At 37.7% G+C, this 23,382-nt stretch overlaps 1 protein-coding gene and 1 long non-coding RNA gene across 3 annotated transcripts; one reads left to right on the forward strand and one right to left on the reverse strand.

Moving 5' to 3' along the window:
- Positions 1–1,094: 1,094 nt before the first annotated feature.
- Positions 1,095–22,753, forward strand: LOC136260448 (uncharacterized). Of its 2 annotated transcripts, none has more exons than XM_066054169.1 (7): positions 1,095–1,266; positions 7,941–8,401; positions 11,718–12,256; positions 13,253–13,308; positions 14,940–15,047; positions 15,102–15,439; positions 22,276–22,753. In XM_066054169.1, exons 2-7 carry the CDS (start codon positions 7,967–7,969, stop codon positions 22,648–22,650), a joined length of 1,851 nt encoding a protein of 616 aa, XP_065910241.1. In that variant the 5' UTR covers positions 1,095–1,266; positions 7,941–7,966; the 3' UTR covers positions 22,651–22,753. The 2 variants fall into 2 exon arrangements, with proteins under 2 accessions (XP_065910241.1, XP_065910242.1); XM_066054170.1 differs by having other exon boundaries at positions 1,099–1,257.
- On the reverse strand, positions 6,409–6,992 carry LOC136261522 (uncharacterized). The gene is made up of 2 exons (XR_010703931.1): positions 6,746–6,992; positions 6,409–6,616 (listed from the first exon to the last, which is right to left on the reverse strand). It is a non-coding gene; the product is annotated as an uncharacterized lncRNA (long non-coding RNA).
- Positions 22,754–23,382: the final 629 nt, after the last annotated feature.

The raw sequence follows: 23,382 nt of genomic DNA on the forward strand, positions 1-23,382 counted from the left end.
GGTGTAAGGCTAACTTGATCAGATGATACACTAGCCTTAAATGTATGCTCCTTGTGGTCACTTAGTATGATGTACATAATACTTCAGTAGTATGATCATCATAGCTACTCCTACCATCAATTTATAGGGGGATGGAAACAGTGGAAATGGATACTGGAAATGGAAAATGGAAAATGGAAATGATCAAATCATTATTATACATGTATCCTAAAATTAAACTAAAACCTCACTTAGTGGTCACCTCATAAAGACCACAGAGCACATTATAATCAGGTTCCACTGATTAGACCACTTCATGGTCACTTTTTCTTAAGACCACATCTTTATATACATGGTAAACTGATTGGTAAGCCCTAAACATGTATTTCATGACTCATAGAAGGGGGTCAATGTCACTTCCCGTCCATGAGTCATCTGGCTATATATCTGTATTGCTTAGTTTGTACCAGAATATGTCAAAATTATTCCATGCAAGTCATGTACGTAGCTAGTACACTAGCTGCAAACCTACTGTATCAAAGAAAAAAAAGAAAGCCTTATAAGCATAAGTAGAAGCCAATGAAGTCATGAAATAGATGTCTGGAACTGCAATGTGAAAAGGCCAATGACCTTTATAAAAAGTGACCACACAATTTGAAGTGGTCGTATCTCGGTATATAGGGTCATCATGGTCATTAAGTAGCTAGCTCATATATGTCTCAGCCATCTTTGAGATGTATAGTAATTGCAATGTGGGGTTTTGTATGCCGGAGGTGGCTGGTCTTTGTAAGAGATGGCCACTAAACAAGGGTTCAGTTTACTTTATAGACCAATTGCAGGTGAACTGTTGCTATAGCAACATCGCCATCTTGGAGTACAACCCGTTGTGCAACTATGATAGCGTAGGAGAGAGCATTAGCTGTAGAATGCAGAAGAAGCAGCGCTATCAGGTTTGGTTGTACTCTAACATGGCGAATGTTGCTATGACAGCAGCTCACCTGCAATGGTACATTCCGATTTGACCACTTCCATTTTCTGTTTCCGGTTTCCGTTTCAATTAACTGCCTATCATAACTAATCTCGTCACCGTGACGGTAATTAACCCGACACTATTAAACTATTAAAAAAAACAGCAAAAAAAAACCCCTGCTACGCCCGAAAGACACTGATATCTCAAAGAAAACAAGAAAGGGAAGCCAAAGGAGTTGGACAAGTCAACTGTCGTACTATTCTAGTGGATAGCCAACTACTGGTACTTCGCGGAAGGCGAGATTGAAGGTGCCGTCAGTGAGTGACGTTCAGTTTGATCATAGTGGTTTTTTTTTGATCAATGATTTACTCAAGGATGTACCATTGCATGTTTTATAAATGTGTGGGCATGGAGCCATGGCCATGGCGGACTTGATTTGATTTTTATATTTAACTTCCAGGCAATCGGCTACAGCCGTTCTTCCTTGCCTGTTACGAGTAACCGGGTTTGGCAACTGTTGTTGGTTGTGCTACAATGTTATTACAAACTACAGGTTATTCATTATAATTGTATGTGCCAGGCCATTACTACACCAGTCCTGCCTTCAGCATGTTGTGGTAAAGATTAAGAAATTTGATTGGCATTAGGCCAGGCAAACGTGATTACTTGTTTCTCATCCATAAGATTTCCATGCAGGTGGGAGGTCATTTTTCATTATTCATTATTAAAGAAAATACTCCAAATCAAGCTGTCTGTTACTATGAAGGTTAGCTAAAACCTTTGAAGAACTAGCATCTATGTTTTACCACTGTTTCTGAGGTGCAAGTGACATTTGCTGTGCTGTAAAATGATAGCCAACCTTCTTAGCATCAAAATACATGTGCATGTGATTGATAGCTAACAGCAATAATGAGGTAAAAAGGGATGCGGGCAGGGATGAGAAACAATTAATCAAGTTTGCCTGGCCTTACTTTGATTGCTTGATTTCAACTAAAAAATATGCTTGATTCCTTGATAAACATCTTAGAAATGTTCTTGGAACTTTTATCACTTGATGCTTGATTTCTTGATGTACAGAAGTCAAAAAGCAGAACCATCAAATGGCTTCTTTAAAATAATGTTGTGCTAAGTCCATATTAGTAATGATAACAGAAGCATGTAAGAAGCCACACCATGCTCTATATAATAAATCCCCCAGACCACTTTTTATTCTAAATGAGGTTTTTGTGTTTATTATGCACAATCCATTAGAGCTGTGCAATACTATTGATATTCATGTAGTGTGTGTGTAATGAATATGGTTTGACTGCCTTGTAAGTGTTAAAAATGTAATTAACTTTATAATCATTCTTGAATTCACTGGGTGACATCATACCAGACTATTGATAAATTTCTTTTCTCATCATGTTATGATCATAATATGTGGATGTCAATCTGAGATCATGACATTCATAATGTGATTACATAACACTTTATATCAATGTTGTCATTGATCTCCATTCTGGAAAGGTTACCATATACGGTACTGCTAAAATGTAATGTTGTCTTATGTGAGTTCAAGTGATTAAAAAACAAGTTAATTAAAAGACATGGCACCTGTTTCACTTGCAAGTATTTATCCTGTTTCGTGAAACGGGTGTTTGATTAGCTAGTTTTTTTAATCGCTTGCACTCTCGCAAAATGACATTACATTTGAGCAGTGCCGTATATACGAATTTTCGAAGTACATAAATTTGTTTTGTGGGTCACTCATTTTCTGTCACTGACAGATTACCGATTAGATAGCATAGAGCTAATCTTGATTTTCAAGGATGAAGATTTCATGGACACCTAGGCAACTGAAAAAATCACTAAACTTGTGCCCCTCGGAAATCTGTACATATATTATTAGTTGATATGGGAGATATGACCAGTAGTGTATGTGATGTTGGTGTGCATAGACTTTCTGATCTTTGTAGCTTTTGGATGGAACTATTGCGCATCTTTGTCAATATGAATTCCTTGGTGTCTGAACTTTTACATGTAATTGACACTGAACAGGAATACACTACCTCACCTATAATGTCTCTATGTACATATATACTCATTGAAAGGCATGAAGTGTTTATAATTGCATCATTTAATGATCACCTCCAACTGTAATCATTTGAATCCTCCTTGATTAATTAACAGCCATTCCCTGTTGGGTACACTAGTCTATGGCTTTGTTGAGGCATCTGTATAGCTCAATTCTATTATTACTGCATTTGTTCAGAGTCTATTGATTCAGTTAACACTTTTTGACATGTAGGGCCCATATAAACCCTGTAGTGGTACTTTTTATATACATATGTACCATTAGGGTAGAATTCCAACTAAGATAGGGTCAGAGGTAGACAGTGAAGCAGATCACTACGTACTTGCCAGTTTGCACCCTCAAGATATGTGTTGTAATTACCCTGTGCATACACAATGGATATTGTAATTGAGTTGTACGACTATCATCATCAGCACCTAAATCACTACTCATCAAAGTGACTCGTTCACAACAATCAGTACCCCCAAAATCCTGTAGTCCTCTTGAAGGCATTTGGCATAGCTCTAACATCATAAGGACATTTTTCTATTTACAAGCAATAACATATTGTACATGTCATGTGTAGTCACTGTGCTTACTGCTTGTGTTATGGTCATCTTGAGGTGACAACTATGTAACCATTGACTACCTAGACAATTTTTGATTAACTATAACGGCAAGAGTTCATAATATGAACTCTTGATAATGGTTTTACCATAACTTTGATAATTCTGTCCAGTGATTGCATATGTATGATATGTGGGTATGTGTCTACCATATGTATAGTATGAGTAGTTGGACTAGATATAGAGACACTAAGAAGCCAGTTGTCAAACTCATAGATCTGAGCTGTAATTAAAACACTATTTCTTCACTAGAGGGTTTTCTTTATAAAAGGCTTTATTTCACAAGTGCTAAAGGTCTGCATGCAGGGCACCTGTTCCTACAGCCTGTTTAAAGAATTATGTTTGAAAAGTTGCAGGCAGGAGAATGATTGAGTTTTTGGCAGCCTACGAGACAGAAACTTAACTGTTAGCAGTGGGGAAAGTTTGACAAAGTCATTGCAGTAAAATGGCTTTATGTATTGGATACAAAATGTTGATTTTAGTTTGTCAACCTCACTATAGACTTGCCAACTGTTCCGTGATATCATGAAGCTCAAGTATATCTATTTGGTCTCCCTTTGTCTGCATTTTTGAACTACCCAAAGTGGTGTGCATTTTAAGGGTTGACTTGGGTCATGCTTATTATAGCTTAAGGATCTGCTGATCAATGTTTTAGCTAAACAAAATGAAATTGACATTTTGGAGGTGAGGCCATGCAATGTTGGTAATTAGATACCCTTAGAGTACAGGTATAATTGCAATATTTGAGTTCTTTAACATGTCAATGAGTCAAAATGAACACCTTCTAGTGACAACACAGGTGTATGTATATTTCACACACTGTAAATTCTCATATCTCCAGTAACTTTCTAGAATCACAAGAGCCATGAATGGAAGGTACCATGTTTACTCAATTTATGCCATACCCTTGAATAGTACTGCAGTGTGGCACTATTCGAAGGTCTTTATCCTTGTTTCTGAAAATAATTTTAATTGTACTGCACCCTCAAATAGTACCGCATTATACTTCTGTAATTTCTCTTTACTAGTGCTCTCATACCTTTAGTATTAATCTCCATCTCGATTAAGGAAGGCATTGCCTTGGTAAAACCAGAGATAATAGAGGGGCACAGAGCACCCCTCTATTATCTCTGGTAAAACTTAAATGGCTGTCACATAATTGAAATTCCGGATATTAGTTAGTTAGTAAATTGACCATGTAGCACGATGGTTGTGCTATGGCTGTGCTACAAGGGACTTGAGTGAAGAAAGAAGAAATAAGTGGGAATGTGTTGTATAAAACTATAATGTAGTAGTAGCAGGTTTAGTTAAAATATTAGTATAGAGTACCCTCGACTATTCGAATAGGTTTTAATCCTTATTTTTGGGCAAAAAATTAATAGTACCCCTGGGGCACAAATCAAGTAAATACGGTAATTATAATTCATAGACTCCATTTTCTTCCAGTGGCCCAGTTGTTAACTGCACCTGGCACTTTCATATGTATTATCAACTAATTTCGCAGTATAGAGTGTTTTAAAGCTATAACATAGAATACCAGTACTGTATTTAGTCTCTATAGCTTTAAATTGGGTGCATCATGTAGTATTACTGGTAATTGTATCATACAGTATGACAGTAATAACTTGTCTGGTGCCATTCTTTCCTTTGGTGTGGTTCACCAGTGATGAATTCTGTTGTTATTATAATAAAAAAGTATAGTGTTAGAAATTTACATTTCAGCAGGATTTATGGAAATAAAAAGCAATGAAACAAGGGAGGTTATTTTATACTGTAGTAGATTTATTCACTGCAAGTATAGGTGCCTCCCTTCCCTACTTAGATGTAAAGTTTCTGATTTTTTCCTACGCTTGTTGTTTAAAAAGTGGGATGGAAAGAACTGCCTGTAAGTATGTGTACTTACTTACCAGAGGAGGTTGGACGTGCTATAAGCGCTACTTAAACATATTGCTCTTAATTGCATTCTTTTCTTTGGTATTTCACGTGACCCTCAATAGTCGAAATACTAAACTGAAAAATGATTGGGTTCACTGGGGTTCATTAGATATTCAGATCGTCCTTCACGTAGGCTTCAAGGCTATGTACTTTGTTTTCTCAAAGCACTGGGTGAAATTAACAAATTGTGATTTGTAGTACTGAGCGATAGTAAAAATTTTACTATCACGATAGTTACTCATTAAATATCGCGATAGTGAAAACTATCCCGATAGTTTATGAAACACTTTGCTCTTAAGGGTGCTCGCGGCTATTTGAAGCCATACAACATGCATTTTTTGTATTGTTGCTAATACTCACATAATGTATAAAATGAATCCATATGCTACTTGCGTTGGAAGTGCTTCTCTTTCTCTTCAACACAAACCAAACAGAATTCTTCTAGCCTATACCATTTTATAACTATGCGTAGTTCTTTATGAAGCGCTTAAATCGAAACTAGTCCTCCATTTTTCGCAGTAGCGCACAGGAAACCACGTTGAACAAACTTCAGCTTATAACTCACAACTCTATGTTTAGTATTAGTACACAGCGTACATAGAACTTAAGTTAGTACTAAAAGTGTGCTACACCATTCAAAACCTCATGTTCTCGGTGCCGTAACTCATGAAGCCATAACGCTACGGACAAAATCTAAACATAGACCTCTGGAGAATTTATCAGCGAATCTCCCTACAAACTTTGAAGCCTTCACGGGTATCACTCAAAAACTAGTTTTATTTTTAGTAAACATGTGTAAAGATTGCGTGCGCCCAACGTTATTGATACAATAACCACACAAATTCCTATTGACCGCAATCACCAACTTTTCAAAATAACATGTCATAAACGCTGTTCTAAACACAAAAAGCTCTGTTTTCTCTTCTTCACACACAGGAACAGCTTCTTGCTCCGCCTGGAGTCTCCAAGTCGCTCTTGGATAGGTTACGCTAGGCACGCCATCATCATCAGCTTGTAACGCCTTGTGATTCCAGCTGGTAACATTGTCCCCTACATAAGCAGCTTACAATTACAATACTAACTACCAGCATACCCTATCACTCGAGAAAACAAGGCACGAACGCATGTTGCCTACAAGCGAAAAGTGCGTTCACACTTGTTGCCTTAAATAACACTTACTTTTAAATTAATTCATAACTGTTGATCCATCAGACAATCATTTGCTAACACTTCAGTGACGATTCTAAAGCGAAATAACATGCTATTCTTCGAGCTATTCTTCCTCGTGTTCTCTGGTGCAAAACATGTCCACTTAACACGGATACTACAAGTATGCGTAGTAATGCCAATTATGATGTAATAGCCGCATGTGGTTTCTGGGCTGGCACTTAAACGGCTTCAAATATCAGCGAGCACCCTTAACAAAGTCTTAGTTGTATAGCTATGATTTGCAGTCATATAGAAAGTTATTTTGCATGCACAGGACATTTGTTAATTAACTGCGTGGGCGGCCGATGGAATATGGACTTTTGGTAAAGCTTTTACAGGCCACTCCTTTGTAAGAAAGCTGGTATACCAACTGTAAAACAGTATAGAAGGGTTGTTAATACCATTTTAATGCAGATCTGAGCTTATCATAACTATCACGATAGTGATATCCCTACTATCGCGATAACGATAGTGATTTACTATCGCGATATATCGCACTATCGATACTATTGCTCAGCCCTAGTGATTTGATGCATACGACTTGTCACGTACATTCGCTATAATGAAACAACGACTCTGCACTGTGTTACACTGAGATTGCTGCATTACCCTCCTCGATAAAACAGATTTTGCATAATTTATTTTATTGGCGCTTTAAACTCTGGCTTGTTACCAGCCAAATCAGCGGGGTTCGCTGGGGATCACTACGCCGTTAGATTTAGAAATACATAAACTTTCAAATGCATTATAGTTTTAATAAAATTATCTTGAAACAGAGATTTTCCAATGAAAATGTACAGCTCACGTGAACGCGTCCAACCTCCTCTGTGTACTTACATTCCACTTAAACTGGGTCTGGTTGGTATTGTTATGGTTTTTGCCTTTCAGCTGATTCAGAACTATATAGCTATAGACCAGTTGAGATTTGTTTTCAGGTATACATATTAAAGTTTCATGGTGATTCTCAAGATTCTAGGCCTGGACACTTGGTGTTTGATAATCCTTCTTAACTGCTTATGTACAGAAAGTACAACAACATAAGCAATTGTTGACCCCAGTAATTGTGGTATGAATACCCGGATGAAAGAGTAATCTAAATTGAGGGCTTGTATGTATGTTATGTAGTAAATACTTGTTAATGCTACCTAAATATTGCTTCTTTTAGGTGCAGCAATTAATTGACCATACATCATGGATGAAAAATTGAACATTGAATCAACCTCTATTGAACTAAACAGTAATGTTAAGGATGCAGTCAGTAAAGAAGAATTGAAGAATGAAAAGGATACAGTAACGTTATTATCACTAATGCTGGAAAAAATTGAACCAGTCAACCATACTGTTGTCTTGCAAGAGTCTACAATAGATGGCAATGACTCACAAAAACACCATGCAATTAGATCTTCTATAGCCAATCTCACTGAAACAATTCACGAAAGAGTACATGCTATCAATACAACAGAGAATGTTGCAAAACTCATAAAGTTTTATACAATGGTGACACTGGTTGTTGTTATTTGCACAATGATAGTGTTATTCTCAGTTCCAGTTATTTTGTATTTTACTAAACCACCAACTATGGAATTAAACAAAATTATCAATGGTGTAGACTTTGAGAGCTGTTCAGTAAGTAAATAGGTGATTTTCAATACTGTGTCTCCATATTAGTTATTCAAAATTATAGACTATTTTCTTATTTTAAGTGAAAAAGTTTTCAAACGTTTAATTTTAAAAACAGTGTTAACATATATTATGCAAGTATACAAAGCAGCACTGTAAGAATATAGCACTTCGTATTGTTTTACTGTGATTGAATATCGTGCGCACTACTCCAGCTTGTTTCAGTACTTTTTATCACTGTGCTATGGTCCTTACCCTAATTGAAAATTCCAATTTTTTGTGTACTTGTTTGTTAACTTTCTGTAAAATAAAATTATTATCACTGGTGAACCCATGCATACTGCATCAAAAGAAAGAAATGGCACTGTGCGCCCCAACTATATATCAATTATCGTGTGAAAAGTGAAGTATCCATTACACTTCGTTGTCAGCTATATTCAACCTATTACACAGCATTACGATTCAAGAACTGTTTGAAAAGCATCTCCACAATCAAAGTAGCCACTATGAAAAATATGGACGATTTCTGTTACAAAGGGAAGCCATCATGTGCTACCACCAAATTGACCAAGATCAACACCTTTCACTGTCATCAAAGATGAATGAGACACAAAGGAGGACACTGGTAAGTCCATGGAGAATGCATTGTATGGACTGCAGTATGCCAAAAGCTGAAGCAACATCAAATAGTGAAAAAAACCAAGCCTATAGCCTTAGCCGATATCGAGTTACACTTGTCTGAAGGCATCAGTCAGTCAGTTTCTCAGTCAGTTAGTCAGTAGAAAATTCTGTTTGATGATAACAAATTCTGTAGCATTTTGTTGAAAGTGTTTTGGGTCAATCTGAAGGCTTGTTTGGGCTTAGTTTTACTTAACCATTACTGCCTCATCATCGTCAGGGAAATGTGAGGCTGGTTTTTGGGTGATGTTTTTTCATGGGCCACTCCCAGACCTTTATAGTCCCTACTATATAGTACTATCGTGCTGTATGATGTAGTCTGCATGCTTGGCTAATTTCTACAATATGTATTTATTGAAAACTTTTGACATTTGTGACCAGATCTGCAAAACCAGATATAATAGTGTATTAGCATATATTTTCAATTCTGTATTATTAAACTTCTACCATATATGTAGCCAAGGGAAAAGGCTTTGGTGAAGCTTCAGCTTCATATTCTGACAACTCTGGAGTTACGGTGCTACAAAGTATGTAATAACAGCAGAAAGGTTGATTTGTACAATATTACGAAAAAATAAAACTAAAACTAATAAAACTATAAAATAAAACTTACAGTGGACCCTCGGTTATCTGAATCCCAATGCAAAGGAAACAGTATGTGTATTTCACACAAAACTGAAATTTGCCATTTTGTTCATATTCATATTATTCATAATATTTTGTTTCACAGGAATAACGAATTATACAAGGTGAATTCTGGGATAAAAAGTAGCAAGACTTGTTGAATGAGTTAGTGTGCGTGTCTGTGAGGTATTTTTGGCTTTGTTTTCGAGCAGGAACAGCCCAAACTGGGCCTTTTTCTTCTTGCTAAGCCACCATTCCATACAAAAAGCCATACAATGACATGCTTAAATGTATTGAAGATGGATTTGCTTGTGTATTCTGCTTGTTATCCATTACATTAAAGCTTAATACAACTCAGGAAGCCTATCCTGTGCAAAAAGGTTTGTTTATAGATAGTTTTCCTACTGTGATTGTATACATGGGTGGGTCGTTGTGACGAGCTGCTGTGACATTACTTGAGTAAACTTCACTAGATCATATGCATTGCGCGAAGTTGGCTACAAAGACATAAGAGTGTTCACTCATAGCTTTGATCTTACCGCTACAGGCCTGAGCCAAGCACCTTCCTCTATGCGAAGGAATCTGGTGGTTTATGGACTAATTACATATGGTGCCACATGTCTGCAGTGGTTTGTGTAAGTTACAGCTGGTGACCACAGCTTACATTTGATGTACTAATAGCCAACTTTTTACTTATAGATTATTGAACTTTTACTTGTCAGGATTCCATGTCTCTTGACAGTTAGCTACTTAGCTCAGTGTACATAATATCTTGGTGTGTCTTCATTAGTTGTTATTCCTGGATTCCCATTTCCTGTAATAGAATCCTCCATCTATATTTCCATCTTGAATATGAATTTTCAAATAATTTTATTACTATGTTAGTGGGTTATTTTAGTGCTTTCTTCAAGCTTTAGCTATACTAAAATATGAATAATGATGCATCAGTTTAGGAAATGTTTGAAATGGGAATCTAGGAAACAACTTGGTTAATTTGGCCTTATACTATTAGTATTAAGGATGCCAGTGGAACAATGACAACTGAGAGTGCCAAGACTATAATTTCACATGCATGTACATATCATGACAATAGCTATACATAGCTATAGGCATGCATGTGTGGTATCTGCCTTAGTGCTTTTTACAAGTCAGGGTGTTGTCTTTAGGTATATTTGTAGGTCTATGTAACACCAATTAGCTACAAGAATAATAAAATCTGTGACTCTGCATGGTTAATCTTTTGCTCTGATAAACCTCTGTTGGCTATACCAAGATGTCTAACAAGTTAATCCATACTGAATTTAGAAAAAAGTACATAAACTAGATGAATAAAAAATAGAAAATTTCTAATGGGGAATAGGGATCACTGAAAAAGCCACAAAACAAGAAGGGATCGCTGGGGTAGAAATGTAAACCACAAATCCCTATTTTGACTCTGTCACGGCAATATTTTGCTACATTGGTTAAGTCAAAATAGGGATTTGTGATTTACATTTCCACCCCAGCGATCCCTTCTTGTTTTGTGGCTTTTTTCAGTGATCCCTATTCCCCATTAGAAATTTTCAATTTTTTATTAATCTAGTTTATGTACTTTTTTCTAATTTTTTATTCATCTAGTAACTTATGAATGCAATGATATTTAAAGCTTGTACCATATTGTTTTCCACAAAAAGATGAATCATTGCTGGTAAGTTTTCCTGTATCATCTTTATTTGCCATAGACTCAGTTAACAAAGGTTTAAGCTTGATGGCATACTATCTTTCTGATGTGACGTGCATGAACAAATGCTCATACGTATCTCACATTTTCTTTGATGCACTGCTAAGATTTTTGAATTCCTCCTGAGTAGGCGAATAGGATTGTATCCAGCATGTTGCTGTTAGAATCTTTCTTTACTAAGAACAAAGTGGTCATGTAGCAATACTTGATACACCAAACACCCTATTATGAGAATTTGAATTAATTGCTATGAATTTACTGCAATCTATTTACACACAATATAATAATATCATTTTGTAGGCAAATATTTCTGTTCCCACTATTGATCATCTACTTCAACTGTGTATCATGGATTTACCTCCTAATTGTAACTACTCAGCTATCATTAATCTGTATTCAGTATACAATTTGTCATCCTTAGTTAATGCTTCACAATGCAACAATGATACACTATCATTTTTCTGCGATGCAGCACTTCTATTGTGTGATGATAATAGTTCTCCAGTGAATCTGATTGAAGAGTGTAAAGAAGTTCGAGATAATAAATGTGCTTCTGAGTGGAGAATAGTAGAGAATTTTTTTAATAAGTCTATTCCAGATTGTACAAGTTTTACCAAAGATGGAGTTCTGACTTTCACAAGTGCTCCAAAACTTAACTGTTCTAATCAATTTGATCATTTTTGTGGCTCAACATGTGCACCAGTGTGTGGTGATTATTCTCTCTTAACAGAAGATACGTCTACTTATTATATTCGCTTTGTGGTAGCCACATGTGGGATAATCGGCTTAATTGGTGGAGTCGTCACTTTAACTGCTTGTTATTACAACCGGCAAAAAGTGTAAGTTACCTGTAGTGTACAAATGTATATACTAGACTATTAGATGTTTTGTCAAATGTGTGCATGTCTGTTTCCTCACATGCAATGGTAGTTGTATGTAGTCATTTATCATAAATCATGAAACTCTGCATCAATTTTATTTGTTGTAGACTGTATCAACGAAAATTATGCTGCCACCCTTGGGGGACTTTAGCTAGGACATATGTAAATGTCACGGTATTCCATTACACTTCAGCACAGTGGCGAGGAGCTTTGTATCATCAGGTAGTGAGCTTATGGGTAAGGTATCACTTTGCACCAATCAATCCAGCAGAGCTGCTAGTTTCAAGTGCAGACGTGGTGGCTATCTCTTTTTAAATGTACACAACCTTTGCTTTCGCTTCTAGTTATACTGTACTGTGTTTTAAATTAGCCGTAATAAATTTCATTGTTTACCAAAACAAAGAAAATTTGTTGTTGCATCAAAAATTTTAATTTCGTTGTTGAAATTTTCCCATGGTAGTTGCTATGGATATGCAAATATATATATACAATTTATAGTGTTTTAATCCTAATTTCATACAGTGGTGCCCTTCTAAGACAGACACAATTTGAGAATATTTTGTCCATTGTAAAGAGGTGTTCTTAGATAACTGTTAACCTACTCTATATAGAAGTTGTTCACAATTCAGGGGAGTCTTTTGAAGGGGTTTCACTGTAGTAGGGATCATGAAAGTTTGCACATTCCTGCCAAATACAACAACCAGAAACCAGCTTCACTTTAACTTCACAGTGTACAATTTTTCGGGTAGCATCACAATACTGACAGGCAAAAACTTTAAATTGTACAATTCATTTTGTTGCCAATTACATCATATGAGCTAGCAAATGTGATATTTATGAGTATTTAAACCACCAATTTTAGCTACTAGCTGAACCTTTATAAGTATCCAAGCATTTTCATATAATTGTTTCAGACTTGTTGTATAGTAATACTTTGTGTTCTTTTATTTTCAGGCTTCACTTTCCTCAAGTTTACATAGTGTATACCACTATAGCTTATGAGATAGGAGGTAAGCAAGCAATACACTACATACAATATTGTTTCCTAAAATTGTGTATCTACTAGACAAATGAAATGTGAAGGTAACTACACTGCAAAACAAGAGGGAGATAGCTGCATGGTGTGTCCCACAGTAATGTAAACCAAAAATCCTTATTTAGACTTTTATCTTGAGGAAATATTGGATTATTAATTACATACTATCCCAACAATCCTTTTGACTCTAAATAGAAATCTGTGGTTTACTTTATTACACCAACAGTTTCTTTGTATAAATGCAGTTTCTATTCCCTTTGTAAATTTCCAATCTGGTTTTGTGTATTTTAATAAATACCACTGGCTGCAGAAAAGGAGAGGAGCTAAGGGGCTGAAGCTCCTTTAGTCTGCCAAGGGGGCTTAGCCCTGAATAAAATCTTTCCAAAATTATACTTTTAGTAGTGGAGATGAAAATTGCAACAGTCAATAAATTACTAATAAAACGTTCAGATAGCAGTCAAAGGGCTTTATTAGTAGGAAATAGGAATGTGTTCCTAAAAGTTAGTTGTAGAACAAAAAAAATCCCCTCAACTCCCTAATGTATACATTCAACCTTAATTTTAATCCCTGTACTTCAGTCTATAGCCATGACCGAATTATGGATTAAATGTCCAATAGTATATTTGTGGGTATAGGCAAGGTTCTTGGTTTCACAACTTTTTAGTTATTCCCTTGTTCCATTACTTTTTTTCTTTCATCCCTAATCCAACTTAAAATTTTTCCTTCTACTAGTTTGTTTACATGATTATGACTACTGAACAAGCGCATACTGCATCAAAAGAAAGAAGCATGCCCTAAATTAATTTGCGTCTGAACGCATGCCCCAACAATGAACTACTGATTTGGTGAAGTGGCCATTACACTTTTTCAGCAATGTTGTGCCCATTACACATGAAGAACAGTACAAGAAGCATCTATACAATTAATCCAGTTGCTTTGGAAAATACATAAGCATAATAGGCAGAAGATGTATTGCATTATTGCGAAGCTACACCTCTGTGTTGTCAGCAAAAGGAACTGGGACACAAAGAAGGACAGAGGTAATTTAAGTTCATGATGCAAGCATTGAAGCTGCTGCAGTTGGAAAAAGGCATATCTCGGGCTGTAGCAATTTTGAATAGTGAAGAATCAAGCTTATCCAAAGTCAAGTTATACTTGGCTGAAGGCATCAGTTAGACAGTCAGCTAGGCAGCAGAAAATTCTGTTAAATAGAAATTTCATTAAAAGGTTTGTTAGAGTTCGGGATTGCTCTGAGGACATTTATGGGCTTGATTATGCCCTGCCTATACTGCCAAGCTGTCAAGAAGGAATCATGGTGATATTTGGCTAGAAGAGCCCAAACGTTCATGATCCAGTACCACCATACTGCATGATTCATAGACAAGTGCATGTCCTGATTATTAAAGTGTTCATATTTCATAGCGAGGTTCATTAAAATCACACATTTTTTGCCAAGTTGTTGCATGTACATCATTTGCTATTTTGCACCATTAAAATGTGTATATCAGTAGATATGTAGTCTACAATACAAAAGCAGCATGTACCATGAATTTGTTGTGTATATGTAACAGTATGTATAATACAATATTATATGCATTCTTGTAGCATTACTACAAGCGCTTCCATTTTACATGGATCGATCAGTATTGATGTGTTCAGATCGGAATTTTCTTGTTAGCATAGGTGAACCTACAACCTTCTGTCAAATTCAAGGTTGGTATATCCTACTGCTGAGTGTGTACATTAATGGTATGCTTTTGTTAATAGGATTCACAATGCAACTTGTCATTGCTTGGTTTACTGGGTTTTGGGTTTTTCATGTTTTCCACCTGTTCCTCAGCTTGATGTATCCATTCAGGGTTAAAGAAATGATGGACTCTAACATGTTTCGGAGAAAAGTTCACCTTACTGAAGTGATGATAGTGGTATCATTTGGATTTGTAGTCCCAGTTCTTACTATCAGTATATCTCAGTATCAGGATAATGGATTATACTGTTCTCCTCAGTCTCAAGAGGTTCTGTTTTATGCTGGATTAATACCAGGTTTACTTATCTATATTACTGGCCTTACATTATTATTTGGATCATTCTGGATTCTCCGAAGAGTGAGTCATGTATGTTTTGTGCATATATTTGTGCTTGTGTTGTGTGCATATGTATGTGTGTGCAGAATATAATTTTTATGGCTTGCTTAATCGTTCAATGGCAGCAACACGGCAAGCATGTGTGTGTGTGTGTGTGTGTGTGTGTGTGTGTGTGTGTGTGTGTGTGTGTGTGTGTGTGTGTGCGTGTGTGTGCGTGTTCATGTGTGTGTGTGTGTTCATGCATGTGTGTGTGTTGGGCATTTACTTCCCCAGTAAGCACCAGGTACCCATTGATGTTATAGCTGGGTGGGCTGCTTCCCCAGATGACACACCACCAGGTCCCCAATATACAGCTGGGTGGACTGGAGCAAGGTGAGTAAAGTTTCTTGCTCAAGGAAACAACAACACCAAATTGTCATAATTGGGCATTGAACCTGGAACCTTTCAAATACAAGGCCAAACCTCTAGCCACTTGGCTATGGTGCCTTATCTTGTGTAGCAATGTTTGGGTCGTTTGTGGAACTTAGGATTCTGCAGCTCTCTCCATTAGATGCAACTCTCTCCATTAGACCTGGACAGTCCTCCTGTGGGTTACTAGCCCTGCTCCAGGAGGATTTGTCTGCACAAGGCTCAAGTGCCTGAGTGGTGCACAGAAATCCCAGTGCTGGTTCGCTGGGTGGCAATAACTGTGTTTCACACCACTGCCGTAGGTTTTGCTTTGCTAGGCTTAAGCTTGTGTGCATGAGCACACGCGTCGCACGCGCTTGTGTGTGCGTGTGTGATCCCTACTATTAAGGACTGCTGTGCTGCTTTTTTTATGTGTAGGTGTTGTATGTATCATACATGTACTGTATATTAGGGGTCATGAAGGTTTGGACTTTTCTGGCCACAAATATCACCCTAAAACCAGCCTCACAATACCTTTATGGCACCCTGGTAGGATTGATTAGGTATAACCAAGCCCAAAAGTGCCTTTAGTATGACCTGAAATGCTTCCAAAAAGTTGCTACGAAATTTTTTAAAATCTTTGGTGGAATTTTCTACTTTGACTGGCTGACTGATTAATTCCTTCAGACAAGCGTGGCTCAATAACATCTAAGGATACAGGCTTGATTTTTCATTGTTTGACATCACTTCAACCTGACAGGTGCCTTTTGGTATACTGCAGTACGTACAGTGCATGTATCGTTGACTTACCTTTGTCCTCCTTTGTGTCCTATTTCTTTTTGCTGACAGCCCAAGGTGTCGATTTGCGGTAGCTCGATGGCTACGTTTGTAAACAAGACTGCAGAGGTGCATCTGTTACTGTTCTTTGTTTGTACCACTATGTAATGGGCTGAACATAGTTGAAAGCGAAGCATAATAGCTACTTCACATTTGAGTCAGTAATTGATAGTTGGGGTGTGCGTTCAGACGGAAACAAGAACTCTGGTGCCATTCTTTCTTTTGATGCTGTATGCGCAGGTTCACCAGTCATAATAGTATTACAAAAAAGTGAACAAACAATAGTAGGGTCAAAAACAGTGGTTTCGTAACCAACATCTGGCAAACAAAGTTTGATGGTTTAATATTGTACTTTAGGGTATTTTAAGCAAAATGAGCTCCCATGCTGCTTTTTAAAGTCCGGGGATAGTTCGGTAGAGCCAAAAATTCAAAATGGCTGCTTGCCGACATATGCAAAAATAAAGTAACAAAGAAGCTTAAATAAAAGCCTTTATAGTAATTTGGGGTCAAGAAATCCATTTTTGATGTTATTTTTTTAATTGTATGTTCTGTTAATAAAAAATTTAATTTTTTTTTTCAATAAGTGTATACATTTTGTGTTATGTAAGTCTAGTTCAAGGTTCATCCAATGATTCCATCTCATTTGATGATTCAGATTCACTACCAAAATCAGATACAGATGTAGCTTCAGATTCAGACTCTGAATTGGTCTAAGAGTCGGAATCATAGTCATCCTGTTGCATTGATGGGACTGGAAGCGAAATCGGAAGGGCAGCTTTTGTGTGGCGCACTGGTCTGCAGCAGCCATTCACCATTTCCCAACCATGACCAATGGGAGAGGGGTGTCTCCTTATATCAGGGTGGCGCTGAATGTAGGCCAATAAGTTGGCACGCTTGATATGCTGCTCAAGACTGTCATCATCAGGAAGCAAACGGATCAATGATTTTTTCTTTTGTCTTTTCCACATAGTTGCACGGGCTGTACTCAGGGAGGAACTTTGTGTGTCTCCATAGATGTAGCGGATAACAAAGGACTTTAGGTCATTCAAGACATCATCACTCAGTAGAAGGCCTTTCCCACACTTTGAGATGAGGCTACGGGCCTCAGTACTATTCAATTTCTTATAGAGCGACGTCTTGCCGTGCCCAAAAAAACAGCTGTTGGCATCACAGCCAGTCAAGACATGAAAAGGTATTAGACATTTGGCAAAATCTTCAGTACACATGCCTCTGCAGAAAAAATAACTGCTTCTGTTTTTTATGTAGAGAATACCTGGGATATCATGTGAAGTAGCAGCGGCCTGAATGTACACATCTGTGTCTTCTGCATCAATTACTACAGGATTAGTGTAACCAGATGATCTTAGAGCTACATAAGCAGATAGCATAATAGTGTCAGCTTCACCCTGGCTGAAGCTCAGACTGTCTTTGGTGTTGCCAGTTGACAGGCTGACACAGTCCTCACCCACTGAGTAGACCAATTCCTGACTGATGGACTTAGACAGTTCTGTGAGCTGTGTTTTTTATTAGAGCTTGGAGGCGTTTCTTGTTGCCAGCACTACAGAGAATTGTCTTGAATTTGCAGGGTGTGGGAAACAGGTCAGCTGGCTTCATATGTACATTGGGTATGGGACCTTGGCCTTGAATACGCAATTCACACTCATTATCTTGATGGATTCAGCATAGTCATAGGGATCATTGATGCAGATGATGGTGGTAGCATTGACATGGCGTGCCAGGATCAGAGACCCTATTTTGTTGGTGTAGTCACCCCAAGTGTATGGTGACCCATCACTCTTGACCCTTTCCTCTGCGGTAGGAGATGCTAGGTGCCACATCATGCCCATGTCCACCAATGCCCATGTCCAACGTGCGTAGTTGGTCTGGTCATAGACAACAAGCCAGGGCATCATTTCCCGCAGTAAAATGAGATACTCTTCCCAATTACATGTGTGTACAGCATGCACATTCATCATCAGTACCTCTACCATTGACATAAAATCAATCCAGTAGTTGGCCATATCTGATGCTTCCAGATCCTGAAACATGCTGCAGATCAGACTATCTATGGCTGGATCATTCTCAAGCTTCTCTAGAGCAAAAGCAAGGCACTCTTGGGAGTTTGACATTGGCTCACGGTGCACAGCAAGTTGAACATTTGTAAAAGCATCAAGAGAAAGGCAACACAGGGCACGCCTATAGTGCTTTCCTCTCAAGGCTTGATCAACCGAACCCTCAGCTATAACTCCAGCAGCAACCAGAACATCAGCAATACCACTTCCCTTGTACCACTTGTAGATTAGATGGCATAAATCATGCAGCTTTGAGTATGAAAAGGACCAAGAAATGGAATAACTAGTTCATATTCTTGTGGATGTTCATTCTTGATCTCAACAAGCAGTGTGTAAACTGGCTGATTTCCAACGACTACAGCAAAGGGCATCCTTTTTCTTTGAATGGCTTTCTTTATTTTTATCATGGCATCATTAAAGACATGCTTCTTTGGTGGCTCGGGGTAGGTCATAAAGTAGTAGGCCTTGCTCTTCTCCACAGGAGCTGATATCAAGGCTTGAAAGCCAGCAAACCCTGGAACTTTCTGATTGGTAGTGGCAGGTCACTCACCAGCAGCATCTGCACGTACCAGTACATGAATAGCACATCTCTTCCTGTGACGTTCGGTACTTCCAATGCAAGCCTGAATTCTGTCACTAGCTGGTGGTTCTCCTCGCTTTAAAGTGATGTAGCGTTCATGAGTCTGCATCCCTGTTGCTATTTCCTTCAGAGTAGATGATAAAGCTTTGGCATCTTTACTCCGTTCATCACATTGAGGACCATGGTTTTCAAGGGAGACTAGCTGTACATACATTACATTCGTGCAATGTGATGTATTGTCCCCTGTCAGGGTATCATTCTGAAAATCATCATTGTCAACAATGATGACACCAGGCTTATTCTCAGCAATTTCATTGGGACAGTCAGAGCAAAGCTGGAGGTCATGCAATGCCCATGCATCCCTCAAGAGAAGCACTAAGGCATAACTAATGCAAACCCCCAATCTATGAAAAACATCAACTAGCTCTTTGCTACGACTAAGTCCATGCAAATGCATGCCCAAATTGACAGAAGTTGTGGTTGGACTGCTAGTAGCGTAGTATGTGAGCATTGAAGCTAGTGCAAGAACCTTCGCATCAGGAGTGACCTGACCAGATTTTCTGAGTGAAGATATCAGCTGAACTAGAAGAGGGGAAACGTCTTCCTCCTGCTTAAGCTCCCTAACCTGTGGGGGCCAGGGAAGTTTTCGTGCTTTTCTGATCTCATCTCTCAACATACTGGCAACATTCTGTACTAGCTGATCATTGTCAATACCCAGTAATGAAATGACAGCTTCAATGTATGAGCTACTGCCACTAGTATCATATACAACTTCACTTGGATTCTTTCTTGGGGGGGGAATGAAAGCCAATGCCATCACCAAACTCATGCATCAACATCTCCTTCACATAACTTGACTTAATCCCCAAATTTGGTAAGCCATATGTCCCCATAATGCTTTTGTATTCACGCAACAACCCTTGGAGAGTAATGATCTCATGATCAACAAACATCACCTGACGAACGTGGTCTATGAACATGGTCTGTGCCTCACGGTAAGTCATGTCATGCATAAGAGGTAGCTTTTCTTCAACTGACATCTTCTGATACTGAACTACATACTTTAGCCAACACTTCTGGTGGTATCTTATCTCAGTTGAAAAAGGATCGGTAATAGAATTAATGAGGCAGTTGATACGATCCCTCATACTGTCATCTTGCAATACTACAGTGTGACTTTTAAAAACATTCCAAGCCGAGGTGTAAGAAAGGAGAAGCCATCTACCAGTTCGTTCAGGGTGCCTTTTACCTGTGCCTGATCTAAGACACTTTGGTGCAGGTGATTCAAAGCCTGGATTGGTTTCTTCATGAAGTGCTGATTCTCTACTTTGCTTCTGCTGCCTAAGTTTGGATCTCATTAGCTTGTCTGAGCTTGATATGTCAAGTTGACAGCTTGCATGCAGATGTATGCCATGTGGCCCAAGCTCCAAATTCACACTATCATACACATTTCCAAACCTATCACACCCCTTCCAGTCCAGTGACTTCAATTTCAGCTTTTCCCATGCACCTTGAGTCATGTTGTCAATAGAATCAGCTGACTCACATGGCTTTCCACATTGAAGAAGACACCCAAAGTGTGCAGAAGACATAGCTAGTGCTAAAAACAATAATGCCTTTAAAAGGTTATTTACAAAGCCTATGAGCAACTAACCAGCATAGGCATTAAAGCCAAGCTTATAGCCTTGTGATGAACACTTGTTGGAGACTTTAAGTAGATGTAATTTTCAAGATTTAATGTAAGTCAAGTGCTTAGCAATAATTATTTCTAGAGGCGCTTATATTTCTAAACGGACAATTTGAAGTGATTCTACAGTAAAGACAGGTAATATAATTGTTTTGTCACCAAATGTGTATGCTGTTGTTCATATTTATCTCAATTATCCAGTAAAATTTTCTCTTTCTCAACTTAGCTTGCTAATTCTGTGGGAGTGACTGGTTGCTATGAAAGATTTGTCTGATCCAACTTGAAGTTCTTGGTTAATGGAACTTCCAATCAAAAAAATAACATCAAAATGGATTTCTTGACCCCAAATTACTCTAAAGAGAACTTTTATTTAAGCTTTTTTGTTACTTTATTTTTGCATATGTCAGCAGGCAGCCATTTTGGATTTTTGGCTCTACCAAACTTTCCCCGGACTTTAAAAAGCAGCATGGAAGCTCAATTTGCTTAAAATACCCTAAAGTACAATATTTAACCATCAAACTTTGTTTGCCAGACATTGGTTACAAAACCACTGTTTTTGACCCTACTACAAGTATATTAGGGGATTTTTTAATTTTGACCAGGGATCATAGAAAAAAGTAGGGAAACAAGGGAGGTCACTACACTTGCAAATACACTAGTGGACATTTAATCCCTAATTTAGTCACGGGTATAGGGATTAAATATCCACTAGTATATCTGCAGGTGTATACGACCTCCCTTGTTTCCCTACTTTTTTCTAAGATCCTTATTTGAACTTAAAATTCCTAACTTTCCTTATACTTGTGTATGTGTACGTATCTGAGATACTGAGGATTTGTTTTAACATCCAGCTTGCCCTAGTGGTCCTAGTAGGCCGCTCCAAATACAGTATACCAAAAGGCACCTGTCATGCTAAAATGACACCTAACAGTAAAAAAATCCAACCCATAGCCTTAGCCATTATTGAGTTACACTTGTCTGAAGGCATCAGGCAGGCAGGCAGTTACGTAGTAGAAAATTCTGGGTTTTAAAAAAATTTATAGTAACTTATCTGAAGCATTTTGGCTGCTTTGAAGACAACACTGCAAAGGCACCATGAAGGTACTGTAAGGCTGGTTTCTAGTCAATAGTTTTTGTGAAGAAGTGTGAACGTCTATGATCCACAATATACAGTACTACCTTCCTGTATGTCTGAGTATTCAAGAGAATGAAAAATTTACAGTGCATATCATAGTTATGGTATAGTTTACATGTACATATATAATACTAGCTTATTTCTTTATTTTACATATAGAAGCATCGCTTGCTGCCAGGAAACATTGCTGTCTCTAAAATACTTTGCCTCAGATTTTCAGTTGGAGAGTTCAAATTGACTCTTTTATTCTGCTACTATGGAATTGGCCTGTTTTTCTACCTTGGCACATTGGTTGCAATCTTAATAAAGGCAGATGACCTAATTCACTATTCTTATCAGTACATGGCTTGTTCAGCTGGGGGTGACAATGATTACTGTGAACAATACAGGAAAAAGAGTGCTGAACTAGTTACCACACCAACTGTGTTTGGTGTGATCCACATTATGTTGAGTTCTTTGACAAACTTCAGTCACTTACTTTATGTAATACCTTTCTCTACTGTAAAAAGGTTCTTTCAAAAATTGTACAAATAATGTGTACATAGGTAGTTTATCACTTCCTTGCATATGCATATAATATGATGATATGTATGCATAATGATTGTAAATGCCAAATAAACATTCCACAGAACATGAATATACTTAAGTATTATGTACTAAAGTAATGTTTGCTTTATTAGAGTGAAAGGCAGTTTATACACAACATATACTTTGAATCAAGACACACAGTAGTGTGTTGTGCAGTCAAGGAAGCCGGCAACCACACCATGAGTATAGTAACAGGAAGAAAGAAAACAGCCTTTACATGCATGCATCCCCTTCTCCAAAGTACACCATTTTTGCATTATAGCTGTCCCCCAGGTAGGGTACGCCACACAGCAACTTTCATTAAATTTGCAACAGCCATTTGCGAGATATGGGCGTTCAAAGTTTCGTTTTAATTTCTTCATTTTTTTCTTATGTTGTACGGGGGCTTCAATTTCTTTTTGCACACTTTGCAAAAATTGCTATAAAATGCAAAAATGTAACTCGATTGCCTCGATCTTTGGCACAAATAAAGAGCGTGTAACAGTGGATTCACGTACCAAGTTTGTTGTGAATCTGAGGAATATTCAAGGAGTTATGAGCATTTATTCATGTAAATAAAGATCAGATGTCTGTCACAGCTACAGGGTAAACCGAGTATAGAAATGACTTAAAAATTGGTGTGTAGATAGGCTGATCATTGTAGCAGTGCCTTTTGATAGTTTGAATAGCAATAGAGTT

This window comes from Dysidea avara, chromosome 7, assembly GCF_963678975.1.
Source record: "Dysidea avara chromosome 7, odDysAvar1.4, whole genome shotgun sequence".
In the NCBI taxonomy this organism is placed as follows: Eukaryota; Metazoa; Porifera; class Demospongiae; order Dictyoceratida; family Dysideidae; genus Dysidea; species Dysidea avara.

Excerpts from the sequence above, each read along its gene's own strand:
- LOC136260448 (XM_066054169.1), top strand. The coding sequence starts at position 7,967 with ATGGATGAAAAATTGAACATTGAATCAACCTCTATTGAACTAAACAGT. Across the intron at positions 13,309-14,939 it reads TATAGCTTATGAGATAGGAG|CATTACTACAAGCGCTTCCA; the intron begins GTAAGCAAGCAA and ends GCATTCTTGTAG. Across the intron at positions 15,440-22,275 it reads CATTCTGGATTCTCCGAAGA|AAGCATCGCTTGCTGCCAGG; the intron begins GTGAGTCATGTA and ends TTTTACATATAG.